The sequence below is a fragment of the Rattus norvegicus genome, chromosome 1 (assembly GCF_021556685.1).
Source record: "Rattus norvegicus strain SHRSP/BbbUtx chromosome 1, alternate assembly SHRSP_T2T, whole genome shotgun sequence".
NCBI classification, from domain to species: Eukaryota; Metazoa; Chordata; class Mammalia; order Rodentia; family Muridae; genus Rattus; species Rattus norvegicus.
In genome coordinates, this window is record NC_141534.1 from 52,184,170 (window position 1) to 52,209,146 (window position 24,977).

At 40.6% G+C, this 24,977-nt stretch overlaps 1 protein-coding gene across 1 annotated transcript in view; it reads left to right on the plus strand.

The window, feature by feature from the left end:
• The window catches only part of Pacrg (parkin coregulated), a 422,656-nt gene that overhangs the window by 55,706 nt on the left and 341,973 nt on the right, over positions 1-24,977 (plus strand). Inside the window, exon 2 of the mRNA NM_001389238.1 lies at positions 6,050-6,184. Within this exon, the coding sequence (NP_001376167.1) occupies positions 6,050-6,184 (135 nt within the window). The remainder of the gene's footprint in view (positions 1-6,049; positions 6,185-24,977) is intronic.

Consider the following 24,977-nt stretch of genomic DNA (forward strand, 5'->3'; position numbering starts at 1 on the left):
AAGCCATAGCAAATATCTATCTAATGGTTATAGCTGAGGTTTCAAAAGGAGATGCTGTGCATTCCGTTCCACTGAGTCAGGAAGGTCTCAAACCTATGATGTCAGCAGACGCACTGTGGTGAGCTTGGACTTACTTGCATCCCACTTATTAGGAGTAAGATACTTGCCCTCCTTTCTACCAGAGGAGCACAAGAGGACACACAGTGAAGAGGTAGAAGTTGCACTCTGTCCAGTGAGGTCAGCCCACCATGTGTGATACTAGGAATGGAGTACTACCTTTGCTCCTAAATCAGGGAGCTCATGGTACTTCAAGGGTGCTGGAACCCACTCCCTTTCTCAGTATGAGTAATAAATCCTTTGTTTGGAACCAAGCAGGTATGAATACTTCTAATCCCATTTTGTTAATACAGAGCTCTATCCCACATCCCGGCAGAGATATTTAAATGGAGCGCTTCAAATGTGCCCTTTTCAGGTTGGGGCCACAAGTCAGTAGTAGAGTGCTTATCTAGCTGTGCTTCTCATGGAGACATGCATGCAGACACCTGTCACTGCACACAGGGCACTGACAGCTGAACAAACCAACAGTTCTACCAATGTCCAGCTTAGTGAAGCAATGAGTTCACTGGAGTTCCATGTAGGAACATGGGGGACTAAAACACAAGCCCACTCTCACATGGATGAAAACTCAAAAAAGCTGCCTCCCTGGCAACTGCGTATAGCTTATATAAGTATAACCTTGGGGAGGGACCTCCTCGGTCCTATAACATTTTGAGTCCTTTTTTAAAAAAAGATTTATATATTATATATAAGTACACTGTAGTCATCTTCAGACATAACAGAAGAGGGCATCAGATCTCATTACAGATAGTTGTGAGCCACCATGTAATTGCTGAGATTTGAACTCAGAACCTCTGGAAGAGCAGTCGGTGCTCTTACCCACTGGGCCATCTCTCCAGCCCCCATTTCTTATGGGTTTCTTGAGCTGTCTCCTCTCCATGATGAAAGAAGCCACGCTAGCATTCAAGGGAGGGAGGTGGATGTTAAACAAGGGAATGAAATACATGAGGAGGAAAGAAAGGAAACGGCGTTTCATAATATAAAATTGCTAGACGTTCATATCGCATCCAAACTCAGCAAGACATCAAGGAGAATGAAAATCCAATCAATACATATCAGCATCAGAGCAGCAGCACAGTTAGATTTGTGTTAAGAAAGAATTTAAATGACTCACCCATTGCTAAAGATGCTTCTGGGGTAGGGTCAGGGTGAGAACAGTAGGAAAATAGAAAGTCTCATCAAGTAAAGAAGGATCAAGTGGAAGTTTTAGAATGGAGAAGCGAGAATCTACAAACATGAGGATGAAGCAGCAGAAGTCATCCAACCTAAGCTACAGACAGAGAAGGGTTAAAGGATAATGCAAATGTAAGCCTGGCATCTTCAGGATCTAAAAGAAGGAAGGAAAGAAGTCAGACCTGAAAGGCATCCAGCTTCAGCAGGTGAGCAACAATGTGTGGACTCACCAAGGAGCTGAAAACTTCTCTACAGAAGTGCGTACCAAGGCAATCACAGTTCTGAACACCAGATACAAGGAAGAACAGAGGGGCACTTAGAGAATAGCCAGACATTTGGAAGGATGACTTCTCTCCAGCAGCCATGGAGGCGACTTGGAAGCACTGTTGTGTCTTTTGAGGTCTGAAAGAAAGAGCTGTGAGCTGCAAATGCTGTAACCAGCTGAAATATTGTTTCTGAATGAAGAAACTAGGTCACCCTCAGATGACGGGAAAGTACGAGAATGTGTTCTCAGCATTTCTTCCTTGAGAGAATGTCTAAGAGAGCTCTCACATCAGAAAGGAAGCATTAAAGAAAGAATTTAGGGACATCCCAGGGGGAAGGGCTGATGAGAAAGGTGTAAGTGCAAACAAAATGCTAAACACTGAGGTTGGGAGACGTGAGGTTGTTGGGAAGAGTAAGCTGTACCCAAGGGCCCTGCCTTCTAAGATTTGGGAATTATGTTTGCCAGTTGAAGAAGGAGTTGTAAAAGTCTCTGAGGTGGCTCTTAATCACGTAGAGAAAAAATTTAGGTGATTATAATATGATTAGCTAATAATAGAACATGTAGGGATGTAAGATTTCTGTATTTTGTAAGAATGGCTAACAATGCCAAGAACTGAGGGAGGTTATTCACATATAATAGTACCCTCAGACCAATCAAAAAGCTTCATGGTGATACATGCTCAAACACTGACACATCAAAATGTAGCTCTAAATACATCCAAGGAACTCACAGGAAGAGAGGGCTCACTCTCTTCTGTGTGCTAATATATATCTTACTTTTGCAGAACTCCCGTCTTTCTCCTAACTCCGGCACTAAAAAGTCCATGTTAAAATATATTTAGTATCCCAATCTGCTTATTAAAAAAAAAAAACAGAAAAAATGGTGTGGCTATAAGAATTTTAAGTAAGGAAAACTTTAAAGAAAAATTGTGAAAGACCAACAGGGCATAATGAAATGTCTGTCTGTCTAGAAGCAATACATAGTAAAAATGGTCATTCTACCAAGAAGTCATAGAAGTTCTAAGCGTGTATGTATATATTGGAATAGAGTGTGGCCAAATATGTGAATAAGTATGCATAGAATATGTGGTATATTAGGCAAATCCACGATTATAGTTGGAGCAACTCCTCTCTCAACAACTTAAAAACAATGGTTGGAAAATCCCAAGAATACAGAGACACTGGACTTTCAGGAAGCAGGACCAAGCTGGTTGTTTTCTGCAAACCTACGCATATCTGGGACGAGGCAATCTCAGTGGAGGAATTGCCTCTGTCAGGTTACCTGTATATGAAATTATAGGGCCTTTTCTTGGCAAATGTTGATGTGGGAAGGACAGCACACCATAAGCAGTGACGCCCCTGGGCAGTTAGTCCTGGGTTTTGACAAAAAGCAGGCTGAGCATCACATGAAAATAAACACAGTAAGCAATCCATAGGCTTCTGTCTCCATCCCTGCCTCCAAGGTTCCTGCCGTGAGTTCCTGCCCTGACTTGCCTTGGTGATGTACTACAACTGAGATAAACCCTTTTGTGCCCAGCTTGATTTTGGTCATACTGTTTATCACAGAAGTAGAAGTCTAACTAGAACAGAGCCTAATCAAACTATCCAGAGCACCTCAAGCAGTGACCGCAGAACATACATGCATGCTACTGAATATGTATCGCATTAACACAAACCTCAGCCAACTTTAAAAAGCTGAAATCATGCAAATAAACCTAGAAAATCCACAGAAATCCAGGAAAATTTTTTAAATCATTGGACTATGTGAAAACGCCGTGCTACCTAACAGACTTGTAAGCCATCACTAAGGGTGTTGGCAGAGAAAATTACAGCAGTACACGCATACATTGAAGAATAGGGGAAATCTCTAATCAATCATTTAAGCTTCCATTTAAAAAATAGAAAGATAATTGTGAATCAATTTTTTAAAAACAAACAAAACACCTCACAAACTCTAGAGTCAACATTGAGGTAAAGAATGAGTCTCCATAGAGACCCAGCAAGCATGTCCCAAGACTGAGAGAGAGACATGAATCTCCATGTCTCAGAGATGAATAATGGACACCATCACATCTCCTGCAGACATTTTGATAGTCTACATGAAATGGGAAATATGAACCTCAGAAATATGAACCACTGTACAATAGGAAACATGATGTGAATATCTGTGTACCTTAAGGAAATTGAATTTATATTTCCCAAATCTCAAACCTTCATTATCAAAGATGACAAAAGAAAAATCACACAAACATATTAATCAATGTAAAAATGATCCCACATTTGGCAAAAAAATAGTATTTATCCATAATTTTAAAAAAACTTGGGAAAAGGAAAAGAGAGGAAAAAGTAGGAAAACTCTCTTGTTACTTGATACTGACCACCTACAAAAAATGTACGCTTTTAGTCATGCTATCCCCCCAAAGAATATATTTAACCCTGATATTTTTAATGGTGAATGTTTAACATACTGTGGTATACCCATGGCACAGAATACTCTCCCAAATTAAAAATATTAAACTTCTGAAAAATATGATGTATGTGAATCTCCGGAACTTGTATGGATGGGGAGTCAATCCCAACAGTTCTGTACTGTATGATCCTTGGAAGAACCAAACTCTAGAAATGAGGAGGAGAAAACTGTTGTCCAAAGGAGAATCCAGACTGGGACTGATACAGAAGGGTGCGGCTGCCTAAGGGAAACGGGACTCGTGCCAATGTCAGTAGCTTAACTGTGAACCAGTCTCAGCTTCTCAACATAACACTATAGGGAAACTGGGTACAGAATACATAGGGTTCCTGTAATACTTCCTCCCAGTGCATAGGCATCGAGAGTTATCTCAAATAATAGCCAAATAAGAAAATAAAGTAATCAGGACTTTTCTACCCAGTCATCTAAGGACTCTGAAATAACAGTACACACATCCTCACACTCTAACAATTCAGGTGTGCCTATCAGAACTATAATTTTCAGAAAATACATGTGCTTTCATGGCACCTTTACTCTGGCCAAGTATTCTCTTTTTATATTCTATTCTATCAGCTTTCCTTATGGTGTTAAAATGGTGCTAATTTGGTAATGATAATTTTTTAAAGTAACTTCTTGGCTAAATGAAAGAAAATTAGACGTCAATCAGTCCTCAAAACTTAGTATTTGGTGAGGCAGGAAAGTCCAGCATCTCAGCTCAGGGGTCTCTCTCAGCGGTGCAGTCCCAGTGGTAACAATGGGATGGAAAGCGGTCTCCTCTGTGTTCAGCTCAGGGCTCAGAAACCTGTGCAGACATAGCTTCTGGATGTGCATGGCTGGTTTTTGTTTGTTTGATTGATTGTGTTTGTTTTTGTTTTTCTGAGTGAATTTCATATCTTAGGGAAGAAACACTGGTTCTTCCAGAGGATTCCCATTGGTTAGTTACTTGCCAGCAGTCAGTGCTCTGCAAGCCTGCATCCTAAACTCCCAGAGCTCCAAATACTTTCATATATACAATAGAGACAGTAGTCACTCGATATCTTGTACTTTATGACATTACTGCATGATAATATATTCATCAAAATTCAAGTTTTAACAAAAATTGAGATTAACAATTAATTAAAAATTAAGATAACAAATCAAATTAAGCTAAATTATTTGTTTATTTGTTCATATTGTTAAAAAACAATTGTGATTCTAATAAAATGGTCTATGAAATGGCTGGTCCTTACTTTTTTATAATAAGGATGAACATGCTCTGCCCATCTATACTGTAACAATTGAGTGGATTGCAGTTTTATACATAGGGTAACATTCAGTTTAGTTAGGTTAGTTGGGATGTAGATAATGAAGATTTAAAAGATAACACTCAGCATCAATAATTCTTCAGAAAGCATTTCTTATAATGAAGAATGCAGTTTGGGGAGAGAGAGTTTCTCACATAATTTATTCTAATATTGTTTCCTGGTGAACTGAGATTAGCAAATGCATCTTATATGCATACAGAGTCAATCACATTTCTTCTTGATAACCTTGTTAATTTAGCACTCATTTTATATAATACCCTATTACGCTATAGTTTTGTTGTGAATATTTATATTAACATTATTTTACACACACACACACACACACACACACATATATAAAATCAAGAGAAAATTTAAAGGAAATATTTTAATTTGTTTCATCACCTCCCAACAACATATATTATCAGATTTGAGCGTCAAATTTATAGTTATTAGAAATTATAACATAAAAGTTATTACCCATTTTTAACACTCTAAACTGTATTGAACGTACCTTAAAGTCTGGTTTCTCTTCCTCACACAAAGACATTAAAGTGGCCTTTATAGTCATGCTTTCTAAAGTAACTTGAAACAAAGTAGCCTCCAATATGTGTATGTTAATGTGAGATTTCTGTCGTCCCTGGGTAAGCAGTTTAGACTTTATTTCAAGCATATTTTCCCCAAAGCTTTTATTTTATTTTAAGCCTATTTTAAAAGCTAAAGAGTATCTTTGTTTCCCTTCAAGGTGCGGGGTCCTCCAGCCGCAGGGGCATTTAAAGAAAGGCCGACCAAACCCACCGCATTCCGAAAATTTTATGAGCGAGGAGACTTCCCAATCGCCCTTGAGCATGACTCGAAAGGAAACAAAATTGCCTGGAAGGTAAGTCCTGTCCTGGGCACAGCTGTGACAGCCAGCTGCTGCTTGTGGGAGTGACACCCCAATGCCAAACAAACTTGGATGCTAAGTAAATAAACTCGAGTAATTTCTCAGCAAACAAATGGCGGTGGGAGAGCTTTTAGGGCCCCCTGTGTCAGCCGTCCACCTTGACTAACAATTAAATTATAGCCCTCAAAGAAGAAAATGACAGAGTTGCTTTGCCTTAGAGAATTGTCCGCGGTCCAATTCATCTCTATTTTTATGAGAGCCTGGCAGCCCGGCCTGTTTCCAGCAGTCCATCAAATGGTGGACCTGGCGGCTGGATGCAGAGAGCAACAGCCATTTATCTCCCCCAGATTTCACCTTCCTCCAGGACACTTCCAAATGGAAGCTTTAATTACCTAAATGGATAGGTCAGGGCTGTACGCTCCCTGGGATGCAGAGTGGAATACACAAGAAGGCGGCCCCTCTATCCCGGCATCAGCCAGGACGGGGCTGTCATCCTTGCCTGTTAGAGGCTGACCTCGGCCAGCGAAGCCATTACAGCACAGACACTTTCACGACAAAAGGTTAATTGGCTTCAAAATAAATGTATTGCCTAATGACTCCATTTTAATGTGGCCGTGCCTCTTTTCCAAGACTTGCTGACGTGACTTGTGAAAACAAGCCAGTCTCTAGCGGGAGAAGGCTTTTACATTTAATTTGAGGAATGGATGCTATCTCTAACTGCTTCTGCTATTTAATTATTTTTGTTATGAACAACTCTGCTTTTGGTGATATTTATCAGCTGAAAGGGCCTCTCCGCCCAAAGACAGCCAAGCCAGTGCAGGAGTCTGAGTATCAATCACATCGGCTTGAGGAAAACAAAAGGTTCAGGCCAAACATCATCAGTTAAGAGAAGCAGCTGACACTTGAGCTGAAGAGTCAGTGTCTTTGTCCGGAGGTGGGAACTGTCCATAATGAGGAACAGTAAAAATAACAGGAAACAGTTGAATTTAAGAACTTAGCATGCTAAATAGCTAGGGAACGTGCATTGAACTGTCCTTTCCCCCTCACACTTGGGAAGCCAGGGAGACCTGTATTTTATCTAATGTATCTTGATAATCGTGTTTTCTCTCATTGGCAAGCATTTCTAGACTTTAGCAGTCGTCTGAGCTTAGGTGCGTTTCTGACAAACTACGGTGGTGTCTTTATTATTAAGCTTCCTTGTAAATGTTTACATGAGGAGACGAGGAGCCTTGTTGCTTGCTCTTGGTCCATCACCACTAAAGGGGGATTTGCTTTGTGAAATGGATGGGTTGTGAAGAGAATTTTCTAGAAAGTATACGTATTTAGGATATGCTAGTCTTAGCATGAGTCAGCATTGCCTTTATTTATATGTGATTCAGCACATGGCTTTGTGTTCGATTGTCTAGGATCTGGTTCATGTAAGGAAACAGAGGACTTTCTAAAAAGCCTAACTAATGCTGCATTCAGATTTTCTAATAGTTTACAGGTAAATGGGTTTGGATGTTTTAAATAATTTCAACTTATACATAAATTGCATTCATGAAAATTTGTAATAGAAATTTATTTTGATCTCATCCTACTAGTAATGTAAATTTAGAGGCATCAAAGAGGCTATAAAAGTAAATTATTAAGAAATAATAAGGGGCTAGAAAGATGTATCAGTGGTTAAGAGCACTGACTGCTCTTCCAGAGGTCCGGAGTTCAATTCTCAGCAACCAAATGGTGGCTCAGAGCCATCTGTAATGGGATCTAATGGCCTCCTCTGGTGTCTTAAGAGAGTATGGTGCACTCACTTACATAAAATACATAAGCAAATCTTTACAAGTAAAAGAATAAGAAGGTGAAATTTTTACTTTACATTTGCAAATCCAACATTCAATAAGGGTAAGTGTTTTCTTTTCTGGGAATTAATGTATTGAAACCACTATTGATTATAGGACTGGTTGAGTAAGCTAAGAAGCAATGATAAAGATGAAACGACCAGCAGGGCTGTATAATGGCGTAAGTTTTGAGAGATGTCTCATCCCAGAACCTGTGGCTGTCTGTCGGTCAGGACTTTTTTGGTCTTTTATAGCATGACAACAACATGGGAATAAAACCCTGATGGTATGAGACATAAGCTGGTGGGCACTCGCTGTGCCCATGTTTATTCCCTGGTGCATCTATGGTGGGCACAACCTGGTGCTAACTAGGAGCAGCGGAGTTACTCAGTATAGCATCCCTAAGGATGGGGCTTTGATAAGAAAGGGGAACAAAGCAGGTCTTGCACTGAATTTATCTGTGTATGGTCAGAAAACAGGTCTCCAGGAAGCACGTGTCTTTTCTTGAGCCATAGTTAGTACCTTTCTCACTGTAGACTGACAAATTTCCCTCATGAAGGAATAGGTTTTTCTCAATACTTCTCAAGATAGTTGGGGACTTCAAAGGCACTTCCAAATGCCCCGAGAGTATGTACAATCAGTCAATGAAAATTCCAAAAGCCCTGTAGCTTGAAATACCTAATACTCACTGTCAATAAGGCATGCTTAAGGCTGCCTCCTCATTCAGTCTAGCAGTTCCACTCTGGTAAGGTACAGAGATGCCCGCCCAAGTCATCAAATCCCCTTCTTGTCCAAGATTAGCTGAACTGGCCTTGTAGAAGCAAAGGCAGCTGTGTAGTTACCCCATAAATTACTTAAAGCAGTCAGAGGCTAGAAACCAGAGCTAGGCAAATTCTGCTTCCTGGTCCTCATCTAGACCTGATGGAATACATTAGTGTACCTGAAAATGCCCATTAATTCCACATGTCCAGCAGTGAGGCAAGCTGAAACCTTTGGCTGTCCACTTGACCCTCTTCCTTATAGAATCTCTAGAGATCAGAACATTGCCCTGCACTGCTTCTATAATTGTGGGAACATTTCACATTTACACTCTGCTGCAGTACAACTGGCCATATGTGACCATTAAGCCTCTGAAATGTGCCTACTGAGACTGAGAAACTGAAGTTTTAATTTTATTTCATTTTAATTAATTTTGATTTAAGTGACCACACGGTTACCACATTGAGCTGGAGAAGTCTAGATGAAGATTATGGCTATGAGACATAAAGGCTGGGTCTGATGCTCAGAAAAATGATGGCCACATAAAATTATTAATAAAAAGAAGAAGGCAGGTTACATCTGTGTGTGTTCTGCATAAGATAATTTCTTGATGAACATGAGAGAAACATTACAAAATACGGATAGCAGAAGTTTCTATATTCTTGACCATTGCCAGTTTTTATCTCAGAATAAAAACTGAGTAGAGCTAGTCTAGAATTAGGAAGCTTACCAGCCAAGACCTGAAATTCTTTGTAAACTTGTGGATGTGAATTATTTAAATACGTCTAAGGAACACTTGTTTCCAGTTAAGGGAGCCGTGAAGAAGCCTGGTGGTAACCTTTTCTCTGTTTCTCTTGATACTGTTAATAGTCAGGACATAGGGCATTTTATTTTGTGACTGATATCTTCACTGTAAACATTGTGAACACAGGAATGGGAAGAGATGGGTGGTCTAGGTAGGATATGATCCAGACGCCAGGAAGGACAGACAACACAGGATACGATCCAGACGCCAGGAAGGACAGACAGCACAAGTTGAAAACCTGTATTTGAGTTTTCTCATTGTAATTCCCATTCTTCGGTTTCTCATTCTAATATAATTTGAATCACAAGGACAGTGGTTGGTGTGGGATGGGAGGGGCTCTACCTAAAGGTCCCATGTGGACATTCTTGAGACAACTGTTACAGAGCAGCACACACTCCATGCCCCCTCCCGTGTACTGCTTTCAGCAAAGAGTGAAGACTAGGAAGCCTGGAGAAGGCACTCTGTGGTGGAAAGGGCTTAGCTTGGGTTGTAAAGGGAATTATGGGGAAGTTCACATAGCTTTCTGGGCGTTGTTCCCTCCATGCTGCCTCAAGGCACCATCCATCTTCCAGTCATCTAGGGTGAGATCCTGCAAGTACCCCTCTTGTGTTTTCCTCAGCTCACCCATCTCTGCCCTCTCTTCCTGCCCCTCCTCTTCCTACCCCTCCACTTCCTGCTCTTCCTGCCCCTCCTCTTCCTACCCCTCCACTTCCTGCTCTTCCTCTTCCTGCCCCTCCCACTCCCTTTTGCTTGTCTTCTTACAGCTTTCACTTTCTAGATTCATGCCCATTCCAAGAGCTTTTCTAGAGCAGACAGAAATCTGAGGTCACCTGGTGGTCACCTGAGTAAACTTGAGATAAAACTCATTTTTTGCACACTCAGCAGCCAGTGGAAATATTAATCATAACAGGCTCTATGAAGTGCATTGTTTTATTATAACTTTGGATTACATACTGCTGTTTTATTCAATATTTTAACATTAATTCTTTAAAAGCAGTCACTTCCATAGAGACCTTGGAAGAAAGAGTGGGGAAAATATTATAAGCACATTAGCTTTAAAAATAAGCTATCTTATATTGTAAACCACTCATTTTAAAGATGAAAAGAGCTGCAGGTACTCTGAAGCATCTCTAAATTCATTCATTTTATCATCATTTTGATAGAGTAGATCTGACGTCAGCTCTTCTCTCTCAGTCCCATGACACTTTGCTACATGACAACACATGGCACACACTAAGAAGTTTTGTTCTCTACTAAACTTCCAAAATATCAACTTAAGGATGCCTATATATTACATGGATTTGCCTAAGAAAGAGACAATCTGTAGCCTTCTTGGAAAATTATTATACTCTGCACCAAAATCATAAAGCTCTCAACTTATCACAGAAGGAGAGGCCCAGCATAGACTTGTATTCCTCAGAGTTCCCACTCTTAGTACCTCGAAGCCACCCTCATGGCAATATCCAGGAAGTCCTTTTCCAGAGAAAAGCCAACGATGGCATTTGCATTCCTGCTCCTCCACACGTCATTTAACATGTCAATAGTTTTCAGTGGTCACTTACATTCAGTAGACCAGACACAAGCAAGTTAATGTTAGAATAGGCCTTGATAGCCTCCACTTGCCTCCTCAATGACCCATTGGCAAATCAAAACTTTGCCTTGAAAGAATTCATTCCTCAAGGTGAATGAGTTAATTATACAGCTGACTATTGATTAAAATTCTGCTCATGAGGCTGTTTCTATATAAAATATCTTGATATTAATGGAGTAACTATAAATATATCTTCCTTTGTAACACATTTTAACCAATGAGTATTCATCTAACTAAGTAAACTGTATATGTACACTCACTCCACTTCATTTAAAATTCACCTTATGGTATTTTATTTAAAAAGAAAATAAGCCTAAGGTACATGAATTTATTAGCAAAACTGAGAGGATGAAAGCAGGGTTAGGATTAGGACTGAGTGGGATAGTTAAGGAGCTCCAGGAGAAGCACGGGCTGAGTGCTTCGAGGTGAGGTCCAGCTCCTGTTTCAAGGTGGCATTCTCCCTGGCATGGAGCAGGCGCCCGTGCTCCGTGAATGTGGCCCAAACGCTCCAGGGCCGAGTAGTCGCTTTACCCTTACAGCCACGAACTCCAATCTCTATTCTCTAGGACTCATTGTCCTAGTCTGAAAGACAATAATGCCATTCTTTTTAATGATGGGAGATCAAAGAAGTTTGTTTTCTAATTCTTAATTATATTTTGTGAAGTACTTTCCACAGCAAATTTTAAAAGGAAGTTTTCAGAGACCCAGACTTCGAGAAAAGAAGCAGGAAGACCGGGGCAGGAAGTTTGACTTGAGTCCATTGTATTTTGTGCTTCAGGAATACACCAGTAGTTCTAGCAGTGATGAGCGTTTATCATGGGGACTCTCCTCAGGTTATGCACCAATGCTTTCCCAATGGCTCTTTACTCTGTCTGTCTCACTTCCAAAATGACAGAGACAAGCTCATTTCTCTCTCTGAATGAATGAAAACAAATGTCTGACTTGAATATCCAAGTTGGGAAATGATGTGCACAAAAATGAAGATATTTCAGCTAGCCTTTAAAAGAACCAGTGAATGATGTGGCCTGCAAGCCTCCCATTCTGCGTTGGGTGACAGCCCCAGTCAGGTGTCCTCCACTGGTGTTTCTTCTCTTTGTCCTAATCCTTTTTCACCTCAGCATCATTGGTCTTCGTGGATTTTAAAAACCCTATCACTATGACTATTTTCATTGGCATAAATGATAATTTCCTACCAGGAAAAAAAGTTACTTAATATAATTATTATTAAAGTGTGTACTGATTTTTTTTACAATTAAAATCAACCCCAAACCATGGTAGCTCCTTGTCCAAATATATTGTTGTATTTTAAACTAAGTCACACTATAACATGATGCCACCTCATTTATTTGCCATCGGGGTGGTCACTCGTTCCTATAATCTTGATTTATAATTAGTCCTTTCGTGCCTTCAGTTTCTTAAATGTTTCCATTTTTTACAGATTGAAAAAAAAATTAATGTTCTGCTTGTTGCCCTCAAGGTAATGCTGATATTGATTTCTGAAATCGTGTAGGCAAATTTATTTGAGTTGAATAATTGGCTTTACATGAAGAAGGATGAATGGTCTCATGGAATTGTCCCGGGCTTCTGTTGCTTTTGAGAAATGCAAAAGTTCTCATTAGATAGCAGGATTTAGTAGAATTTATAAGGCACATTTCACAGGACAAGTGACAACTCACCTTATTTTTGTAGGAACGAGATACCACGTTTCCATGGTTCCATCCCTATGGTTAATTAATACCCAGAGTCATTCCAAAATCCTGAAAAACAGACCTTGGCAGTCATTGTACAGTACTGAGCTTGGGGTTTTGTTCTTGGGCAGTGCCGCGCTTGGGGCTTTTAGTTATTTTTTCATGCACAATCCCATTCTTGTATTTGCTATAAATCGCTCCACCTTCAATGTGCACAGCTTAGAAATGCAGCCGTGGATGAGAAATAACTTGAATTCGGATGGGCTGGGTGACCTCTGAAGGTGGGTGAAAGGTTTTCTGCTGAATGGGCCAGTGCTCCCTGCCGCCAACATAATTTATGTTAGAAATTAGTGTGGATGGTTCACTTTTATGGGAGAGACCTGCTTGTAGCAAGCCTGCAGAAACAATTTTTCCCCAAGCCTCCATCTGTTCCTCAAACTAGGGCATATGCCATCCCATCGAGCTAGGAAGTGAGCTGATTTATAACTCCGGGAGAGCCTGTAGATTGAAGGGAAGGCCGACCGCCGCTCCCTGACAGTGATTTGTTGGGCACTGGCTAAGGACAGTTCACGATTCCCGGGGGCCCAGGAGGAAACGTGCAGGGTTGTGAGTTGCAGATCTCTGTAGATGGACAGCCAGAAGACCAGCAAAGCATCCCTGCTTCTCCAGCTGGGCTCCACTGCGGGGGAACTAAGAGAGCCCTTGGCTGATGGCTTGAAGGGGCTGGTAGCCATGACAGTCTGCTGTCACTTAAAATCCCAGGAAGAAGTGGAGTTGCTGCCACCCTCCAAGTAGTGCCTCTTGCCACCTAGGAGTAGGGGCTCTTGAATCTTTCAACTGAAAGCGTGTGCTGTCTGTCACCCGTCAGAAACTTCCTTCTGGAGCCACAGAGAGCTCTTTGATACATTTTCTGTATTTGCCTGGAAGTTGAATCTCTGGTTCCAGGCCACTCTGTTATTTCAGGAACAGCTCCCAGCCTGTCTTACCTCCCTCGCCATCACCCCTTACTAAAGCATCGTGCAGATCACAAGTTGTTCTACAGATTCCAAAGGGAATCCGGTTGACAGGTTGACAATGAAAAAGTATGTCATTGCTTCATGTTGGTTCTTTACAGTGGTCAGAAACTCCAGACATGGAGTATGACTTCAGGTGTGGTATTCTGCATTGCTTTTAGTTTTCCTTCAGGTGAAATATAAATCAAATATTGACAAATAATTATTTAATCCATTTCTGAAGCAACAATTTTAGGAAAATTTTCTATCTTTATCAAAAAGGCTGTCCTGACCTTGTAAGTTTCATGTGAAAATCAGTTTTGATAGACTACTCAGTTGAACACATATTCCTGAAAAATCACATGGGAACTGTTATTACTAATATAAATTCTTGTTCTTAATATGAAATGTATACAGGTTTATCTTATAATATATGAAAACATTGAAGAATAAAAGAATGCACAACTCATCTTGCTACCCCTTACTGAATGTAGTTGCAACATTTCTGGAAGCATTTCCAACTCACCTCACCTTCTGTGTCACTGATGTCATAACAGAGGCCATGTTTGTCACTTCTTTGTAGTATGTAAACTGTGTCCACACTTTATTCTTTACTCTGAAGGTAAACATGCTTACAGTAGACTAATTGGAAACTGACAGAATGTAGACAGAAAATAAAATATATCCCAGCATGTTCTGCTGGTCTTTTTCCTTCAGATAGTTTTTATGTCAATTTCATGGGATAAAGTGTTATGTGAGAAGTTTCAAGGAGTCCTGAAAGACTGGCTTAAGAGACCATCATTGATGGGACAGGCCATTTTAGGATTTTAAGTGTTAAACAATTTAATACAGAAAGGGCAAATATATGCAGTTTAAAGCTAGAACTGTAATATTTATTCTGTAAAATATGTCATAAATTAAATATAACAGTATTCATATATGTAGCATATGAAATTGTTATAGTAATTTAGATGTGAATTTGTTATAAGAATATCATTTGAATGAATTAATGGTATTTCAAGCTCAGGTTTTAATTTTTTTTTTAAAAATTGAGACAAGGTTTTATCATATAATCCAGGCTGGCCTAGGATCTAGGGTCCCTCTGCCTCCTCATCCCCAAGCGTAGACTCACAGAACTGTGCCTAGGTGCTTGGCTGACAGCCATCTTTTAATATGTAGCTTAATTACTGATACCTTTGGAAAATATACATCTCCATATGTGTCTGTACTTTATTAGCACTGTGCATGGCTTTCCCTATAGTAATTCTCATGGCGAGATGTCCAACCATGTGAGAGTATTTGTCAGTGTGTCTTGGGGGGGGGGGTTAGGAAGTCTTCATAGTTCATTATAGATGAAGCACATATTTTTCTTGTTAGAAAAAATGTACGACTATACAAAATCATTAAATGTTAATAATCTTCAACCCCTAGTGTAAGACATCTCCCATAGCACATTACCCTATACAGTTTTCAAACTTGGTTTTTAGGCTGAATGGGAACCCACATTTCCTAAGCTATGCATTTCCAATCTTAGGTTCTTGTTTAGGTACAGTTCTATTTTCATGCCTATCTTTAAGCAACTTCATAAAAATCAAATGCTGTTATTTAACATTTAAATCCATTTTAATATGTAGTTTTTCAGTTAATCACCTTCTTAAATGAGAATGGCGTTCTTCCCTATCTCTGCAGAATGTGACATCGTTGTATCCTTACTTATAAATGCAAGAAATTGAAAGCAGGCTGGTTTTCAGGTCACTTCTGAAAGCCTGCTCTTGTTTGCCTTGTGTGTATACTGTTTGGCAAGCTCACTGAGTCACCACACTATTTTTGATAATTAAAACTTGTTAATATTGCTTTCCTGCATCAGCATTGCAGATTTATTATCTTTTATTAGAAGTCTTCCGTCTTTTGTAAGATCGTGGATTGTTATTTTGATCACACATTTTCCAGTTCATTCTTAGAACAATGTAATGTGTGGATTCCACGGTTCTGTCCCTCCACTGCTATCTTGCCACTCACATTTTCTTCTCTTATCCCTTTTTAAGCTTTGGCAAGAGTTTTCCTAAGCTCTCGTACTTTCCTTAATACGGATCTACTATTACTGCCCAGGATTAAGTTTTGGTAGTCTCAGGAACTCTACAGAGCAGCTAACTTAGACTCCTCGGTGGCTAGTGTGGCCATGTCATCCAGTGCGCTGTGCTGTCCAGACAGGAGCTTCTGTGACTCTGGAGACAACACTAGAGGGGGCACATAGTCGCCTGCGGTCTCCTCAGTCCCTCGGTTGTGTCCTCCTCTGTTCTGACCCATGGCATTTTACTCGAGAGACACACTACTTATAGGACAAAAACGCCATCTGCTCCTAGCACTCTCTGTCTCTACATCCTGTTCAGTGTTTGCCTGTGGCCTGTATAAGGATTGGCCGAGTGGACATACAGTGCTAATGGGGATGCACTGGAAGCAAGGCAGGGTTCATCTTAAAGACCAACTGGTGCAGCATCACAAGTTGGCAACAGCTACCTCTTGCTCTCCCACCCCCCGTTCCCATGTCAGATCATATACATCTAACAGGAAGAAGGAAGCAGAAGACAGGCGAGCAGTGAGGAAGCATCTGCCTGCTTCTCAAGGACTGCTTCAGATTGCAAAATCACAAGTTGACTGTAAACCATGTTGTCTTGAGCTGGTTCTTTGTATCTTGCTATCTGTAGAAATTCCCTTTTTCTCAACGGTGCTTTCTTAATTTCAATTGCATGTGGAATTTTTCTGTGGAAAAAAAAGTGAGTTTTTTTTAATAGATCATTTTTCTACAATGTAGAGAGACACCAGGTCAGAGACCTTCTTCGGGGACTTACTAAAACCACCGAGTCTAATTTAGTTTGTGCATTATTGGAATGCATGCCATTGCAGAGAAGCTGTGCAGTCTCATCACCAGACCTGGTGATGCAGGCATTGATGCTAAGGAGAATGTCGTACAGAATAGAAACTAAAATACCAAAGAGCTCATTTCATATCAAGTCTTAAATTGATTTTTTGCATAGCTTACACCTTTCAAAATCTGTATGTATTTAATGCTATTTCTTTTATGACAGAGCCCAAATGATGTCTATAGATAAACTTTTCAAACTGAGAGACTGTCATAATTTTACTGCTTTATAAATTGTGTCTGTTTAGATTAATATAATTTTGGCCTTTTGCTTTTCTCTGACTTCAGTTATTTTATTGCTACATACATTTAATAAATTTTGTATTTAAAATGACCTTCAGGAGCTCAATCTTTATAATATCTATATCCATGTATTGTGTGAGTCCGAAATATCAACGAGGCATTGCTAACTCCAACATCCAGCTTCATATTTTGAAATGAAAATTATTACTTACATATTTACCTAGCTGTGACTCCTGTATAAAGTCTCCTGAGCCCCTGTTAAATACAAATCATCCATTTTCCTTCTAGTCTCAATCTCCCTGAAGATCTTTAGTTCACTCTTTCCTTCTCCTGTCTTCAATTCCTTCTTCCAATTTATTTATTTACATATTTTTATTTAAACATTTCTACATATAATAAATTTAGACCACATTCCTTTCTCCCTCCCAACCCCCAACTCCTTCCAGATGTTCCCTTGCCCACCTATAAGACAAAATAAGTACATACACAAGATTATATCTGGATTCCACTTTGTGCTTGACAACTACTCCTGGGCATGGCTTGCCTTGGAGTGTGGTTGCTACACTCAGTGGCATTCATTGGAGAAAACTGATAGCTTCTGGGTTAAGGGTGGACCCAGTGTCTTCTCCCCTCCTTGGTGCTGGGATTTTGTTCTGGCTTAAACTTGAGCAGATCATGTCAGTGCTGTCAACGCCCTGCAAGTTGATATAAGTATCAGCCCTGTTGAGTCGAGAAGACAGCCATCCACCAACCCCTAATGGCTCACAGCCATCCACCAACTCTGGCTTCTACAGTCTTTCTGCCTCCTCTTCCTCATAGATTCCTAAGCCTAGTAAAAGGGGTTTGACATAGATATCCCATTTAGGGTTGAGCATTTCAAAGTCACTAATTCTCTCTATGGTGCTTCATTGAGTGTCTCCATGTTAGAGACCGTCTACTATAGGAAGCAGCTTCTCTGGTAAGGGTTGAAGAATGCATGGATCTATGAATATAGTGATATGGCATTAAATACCATTTTGTTGCTATGTTCCTTTAGCAGAATGATATAAGTTTCCCTGTCTAGTCTCAGGTCTTGGCTACTCTAGCAGACTCAGACATGTGCTCCATCTCATGGGTTGGGCTTTAGATCCAATCAAAAGGTGATTTGCTCCCTAACTTTTGTTCTACTACTACAGCAATCAATAACGCTGATGAGACACTGCTGTGGACGTGGGTTCATAGCTGAGTGATATTGTTGACTACATTTCTCCTTTGGTAGCACGTAAAGTACCTTCCAAAACCATGAACTCTAGTCAGTAAGGGTGAAACTTCTACTGGGCACCAGCTCTATGCTCAGTGATATGAATGTGTCTTCAGCTGCAGGGCCTTCTTGTTAGGCTATGGAGAGCAACCAGTAGTCTTGGCACTACGCTGTGATGTATAGGGAGGTCTATGGGATCCCTTTGACAAACAACTCCCCAAGATGTAACCCATTCATGGCCTGGGAGGTTTTATTTGGTGGCATAAAATTTCAAAGTGTGACATTCTCTCCCCCCGTCCCACCCCATCATGTGGCGACTCCATTTAAATTCCTAACACTTATGTACATATTTTGGCATGCATCTATGATGGTAGGCTTCCAAATGGCCTCTCAGAAAAACTTTTGTGTTAGCGGTCCCTTCTCATAGTTCCTCTTTCACCCTACCCTCCCATCCCCGTCCCGTTTAGTTCTTCTAGTCTAGCTTCCCCATATCTCTTCATAACGCTATATTCTAGTTCCCCTCCCATTCCCATCTCATTTAGTTCTCCTAGTCTAGCTCCCTGTATCCCTTTATAACACTATGGTTCCCCTTCCTTTTATTTACTTTCTTTACATTGTCTTTTGAAATTTTCTCCAGTTTATTTCTGACAAATATCCTTCCTCTAATTTATTCTTGTTTCTTCAAAGAATATGATGGTGATTATTTTCATATCTACTTTTTTAGGTAATGGCTTTTCTTACTGGCAGTGCTGGATTATATGACTTGAATCTGCTCCTTTTAAGTTTCTTTCATATTTACATGTTAATTTTTAGCTACTGTGATGTGAATTTAAATTTGCCTTTTCTTGGGAATCCCTCAGACTTGGGCTGATCATCTTTACTTTGTGTTCATGCTCTGGCATCCCGGCTAGAAGATTTGAGTTACTTCTTCCTTTAGTATCTTGAAACCCGCCCTCTTACTTTGGAGGAGAGACATGGATCATTTTTAAACTTTGTATCTGGTATTGATAAATTGTGAGCATGTCAATCAGAGAACTTTCCATTAATTCTGGAAGTTTCTTTTAGATACATTAGTGTCTTACCTTGGCCACAGAAAGCTGAGATTCAATCGTTTCCTAGTGTGAGACCAACTGTGGAACTACCCTGATATAAAGAAGTCACTGTAATAAACACAAAGCATGTTGTTTATTTCTCAGGAAGTTGCTTGTTAAAGGCAGCTAGATAATGTATATCAAATACCTGTGTATGTGATTTGCACACATGCATAAGCTGAGACAAGATACTATTTTTTGCTTCAGACAGTCATAACAACAAGACTTAAGGATGTGCTAACTGCAACCTATTGGCTTTATATGCATGCAATATTTGTGTGTATATATTATGTTATATATTATCTGTTTTATGTTATATGCCTTATCCCTAATTTTGTCTGAAGTTAGGAGTTCAATTGTCACTCTATAAAATTTTATCAGCAAATCAAGATGGTCAGGACTATCTGAAGGAGACCTTTGCCTTTTGATTTCTTTCCTGTGAATGGCGAATTTCTTGACATTGTCCATCCATTGAAAAACATATTTTAACAGCATCTCAGTTAGAAAACCTCCTATGACTTTTGAAAAAAATTACGAAGTATTTTTTTTCAAAAAGACAGTATAACATTAGATTAGAGAAAATTTAGCTGTTAAAACATTTTCCTTCCTTGAAAGAACTGCTTCAGATATACTAACTGCCATGGTGAAGAGTCACTTGGGTAATGAAAACATGTTCATGTATACACGAAGGGATTGCTCATTTGTGCTCATTATTCTTTATATTTTGTAAATGTATTATGAGACGTGCTAGTGACTAGACTGCAGATATTAAAACCACAAGTCAAAAAACACAAGAGTTAAGATTTTTATAATTCTATTTGGGAATCGCTAGTTTTTCTTGCCCATGTGGGTTATAATTTTAACACTTCATTATTGTAACTTATTGCATTTAATAAACTAACAATTGAGACTAGCTTCAAATCTCGAACAGCAATTTAGCAGATCGTTCGTTTTGTGAAGAAGAAGTGTGGATCTTGATGACTGAGGTCTGCGGCTACCCTGGGGAAATGGAAGACAAATGAAGGAGAAGACATTCTCAGCAATGTCTTGACCTGTCAATAATATTACATTTTAGCTTAGTTCATGGAGCCCACAAGCTCTGTAAATGGATGAATATGCTCTCTATAGAGTATCTCTGTGGGCTCTGTCAACCTGAAAGGACTGAGAATACGCAGGTGACGCACCCATTTTGGTAAGACTGTTCTTGAATGTAGACAATACCAACCCCAGGCTGAATAAAAGAAGAAAGGAGGAAGCCACAGAGACGTTGCTGTATCTGTCTGTCCTTCCTAGTCTATCAAGGTGTGAACAAGCAGCCTTGCTCTCCCTTCACTGCTGAGCTGCCAGTGCTGTACCTTCTCTGCTGTGACAGATGATATATCCTCTCAGATTGCGACCAAGAGTAAAGTCCCCCCCCCCTTAAGTTGTTGTTCAGTATCTGTTGACATCAATGAGACAGCAACTAATATAACTGAAATTGATGAAATCTCGGTGCTAAGAAATTCTGTGTGTTATTAATACGTCACAATACTATATGGATTCCCAAACAACTTTATATAGCAACCGTCATTTTGTATGTAGATTCCTACCTGATAGCTGTCTCTCACATTGGTTCTTTCTCAAATATACCCAGTATACCACCTCCCCCTTCTACCTCACCTGTTCAGCAAGCAGCTGTCCACATGTCAATTCATCTTAAAATAGGCTTTTGAGTTTATTTTTATTTTATGTCTATGAGGGTGTCTTGGTTGCATGTATGTCTGTGCATATATGTTTTATGGAATATAGTATAATGGGATGCAGTTAGTGGGATATAGTATAGTGGGATGCAGTGTAGTGGGATGCAGGGTGGTGGGATGCAGTGTAGTGGGATGCAGGGTGGTGGGATGCAGTGTAGTGGGGTGCAGTGTAGTGGGATGCAGTGTGGTGGGATGCAGTGTAGTGGGATGCAGTGTAGTGGGGTGCAGTGTGGTGGGATGATGCAGTGCAGTGATATGCAGTGTAGTGGGATGCAGGGTGGTGGGATGCAGTGTAGTGAGATGCAGTGTATTGGGATGCAGTGTAGTGGGGTGCAGTGTGGTTGGATGCAGTGTAGTGGGGTGCAATGTGGTGGGATGATGCAGTGTAGTGATATGCAGGGTGGTGGGATGCAGTGTGGTGGGATGCAGGGTGGTGGGATGCAGGGTGGTGGGATGCAGGGTGGTGGGATGCAGGGTGGTGGGATGCAGGGTGGTGGGATGCAGTGTAGTGGGGTGCAGTGTAGTGGTGTGCAGTGTGGTGGGATGCAGTGTGGTGGGATGCAGTGTAGTGGGATGCAGGGTGGTGGGATGCAGTGTAGTGGGGTGCAGTGTAGTGGTGTGCAGTGTGGTGGGATGCAGTGTGGTGGGATGCAGTGTAGTGGGATGCAGGGTGGTGGGATGATGCAGTGTAGTTTCATGGTGTGGCCTGAGGATATGCTTTAATAAAATGACTGAATAAGATACTTTTTACTTCTTAAAATGTACTAAGCTCACACCAAATAAAGTGTTAAAGGGGGAAATGCAATGAAACCAAACAATGTTCTTTTCAGGTCCTATTAATTACTGAAAAACGGTGCCAGAGTTATAGCCCAACACTAATGAATTAACAAATTCCATTTCATTAGGTTCTTATTCCACTCAAAGACTAATTAAGGGATCATAAATTACTGCATTTTGTATATTTCCATGTAAATATTTTATGACCATATGCAAATATGTATTTCATCTGTGAACAGTACTTTTCACTTTAAATAAAGAAAAGCCTAAATAACCAGGTAAGTCCCCTTCCTTTTCTTTTGGAAATGAAGCCCGTGCTCCTAAGCAGATGTGTGAAGCAAGCCGGAGGGACGCAGTCCACTCAAACCAGAGCCACGGACAGACACCTCCTGATATGGAAGCCCCAGGTCCACATCTTCAGGGTCACGCAAGAGCTAGTTACAACCCCGGCTCAGCCTAGCCTTTGGAGAGCAAATCAGAAGAATCTGCAGAACCATGTACTGTTCTTTGTATAAACACGGAAGCATCTCCTGTGGCAGCTGTGCAATGAGAAGTGAGAGGAGGAGGAGCTGAGAGCTGAGCATGCGCAGTGCTTGTTTGTCGGCTCTGAGCATTCCACCATCCATCACGTCCTTTGATGGCTTCAGTTTGTTAGATGTAGCAAAGTCACTGGTGATGCTGTCCTCCGTGCAGGGACCCAATTAGTCACGAGAAAAATAAAGTGAGAAGGAATTTTAAGTCACGCAATACTTCATGGTGTTTGGAAATTCTAAAGGTAGCTACTTGCTCTACAGTCTGCCACATAAATTAACAAGGAAAGGGGGGCATTTGAGAAATCAACTAGATATCCCAAATACTATACTAGAAATCACAATTACACAATTACAGATGTGTAGTTAACTATATGACATGTGTTGTCATTTATTTTGATTCCTAAAATTAACACCACAAAATATTTGCCCGTTCCTTAATGCAAACCTTGTGAGATTTATAGCAGACAAAGTACAAATAGATCAAACTTTCCTTTTTCATTGCACGAGTAGAATATCTCAAGGCTACTTACTATACAGCTTAGCATGCTTTGAAGGACGGTATATAACCAGGTCCAGATTCCGACGGCAGGAAGCTTGCACTGTCACTGTAGGAAGAGGGACCTTCACCTCTCATTCCTAGGTTCAGGAGGACACTCCTGACTCAAATGACCGATTGGCCAGAGGAAAGCCTACAGATTTACTCCGTGAGGACCTAGAGAAGAGATTAATCCTGGGTGATCATGATGTAAAATTGGTGAAAAGTGAACATCTGTGGACAAATAGCATTGGGTAAACCAAGAGTATCTATTGCTAGGAGACCATGAGGATAAGAATGTTCCTTTCCAATTGAAGAAGCTGAAGGGGAGAGCGACCCCATAGGAAGACCATCAGTCTCAACTAACCCAGACCCCAGGGAGCTCCCAGACACTGAGCCGCCGACCAGTGCATACATGGGCTGGTCTGAGGCTCCCGGAACATATGTAGCAGATGATCTGGCATCAGTGGAAGAAGATGCACCTAATCCTCCAGAGACTTGAGGCCCCAGAGAAGGAGGAGGCCTGGTGGTGGTAGGAGAACCCTCTTGAAGGCAAGGGGGAGGAGGAATTGGAAGAGGAACTGTGGGAGCGGATATGAGGGGGGAGGTCAATGGCTGGAATATAAATAAATAAAATAATAAAAAAATAAAAATTTCTGAGACAAAAATAAAGTAAATTTTTAACAACATTAAAAACGAAACAACAATAACAAAAACCCTACGTTCCCTTCCTCGAGTTGTAGGAAGGACACCTCTCACATGAGAACCTACCATATGTCCTAGAAAACCCCTACACCTGAAAACAAGCCCTTTGGATACTGAGGGACAGAGCCAGATTCCGAATCAGACACTGTCCGGTGTCCATCGTGTTTCAGTGTGTAACATTCTTTTTTTTTTTTTTCTATTCTTTTTTTCGGAGCTGGGGACCGAACCCAGGGCCTTACGCTTGCTAGGCAAGCGCTCTACCACTGAGCCAAATCCCCAACCCCAGTGTGTAACATTCTTGGTAGTGTGTTCTGAACCTACCATCACGTATGCCTTAGCCTTCCTTAGACCTCTGATTCTGTTGTGCTTAGTCTTCATCCTTCTTTATTTAGAAAAAATCTTCACACGTCAGCATGGTAGAGAAATGCATATCCAAAAAGGGTTATAGCTTGGTTGACAGCAAATGAAAGAAAGAGGTGAGATTGGCCTTCTGTCCATGAGGTTGGCATTTGCAGATATAGACAACCATGGATGAAAAATACGCAGATCAAAGATTATGTCTATGCTGAATACACAGCCTTTTTGTCTTGTCAAAATTCCCTATGCATAACAACTGATGGAGCATTTGTGTACCATTTAGGCACTATAAGCAGGCAAGAGTTGGTTTCACATACGTAGAAGATAAGTGACGGTTACACTGATCACTGTGCCTCTTCATATAAAGAACTTGAATATACATGGATCTTAATGTCTGTGGGGACCTCAGAAGCAGCCTTGTGCAAGCACCGAGAACAGCAGTGGTCTACTTGGAAGATGCTATTAACACTGTTAATTGATTGTCTTGCTTGACCATATTTTTCTCGTCTGCATCAGTTCCTCTTCGCATTCTTTACTACACAATAACACATACATTTTGTGGGACAGGAGCTAAATGTACAGTCAATAAAGCAGGAGTCGAGTTGAAGTGGGTGCCCAGAAATTATAATGTGATACATTCTTAGGGTTCACAGAGAAAAGCACTGAACTCAGGCAGGCTGGAAACACGGTAGTATTACCTGCACCTGTATAGATTCTGATTTTATTACAGTTCCCACTGTAGGCATGGGACCAGCTTGTCCTCAGCCACTCACCCACTAAACAAACAAGCTGTCTTCCTTAGTTTTAGAAGAACTGAAGGTCAGATCTATCCCTGGTCTTCTCTAGGAAAGTCTCCCATCATTTGTCTTAGCCAGGTCTTCCCCCTCAAGGTTGAGTTTTAGCAAATCCAAGTGGCCACTCTTGGTCATCCTCTATAAAATGGCATTCATCCTTGTTCTTCCACCCAGAGTCAAGATAACCCTTCTCTGTGC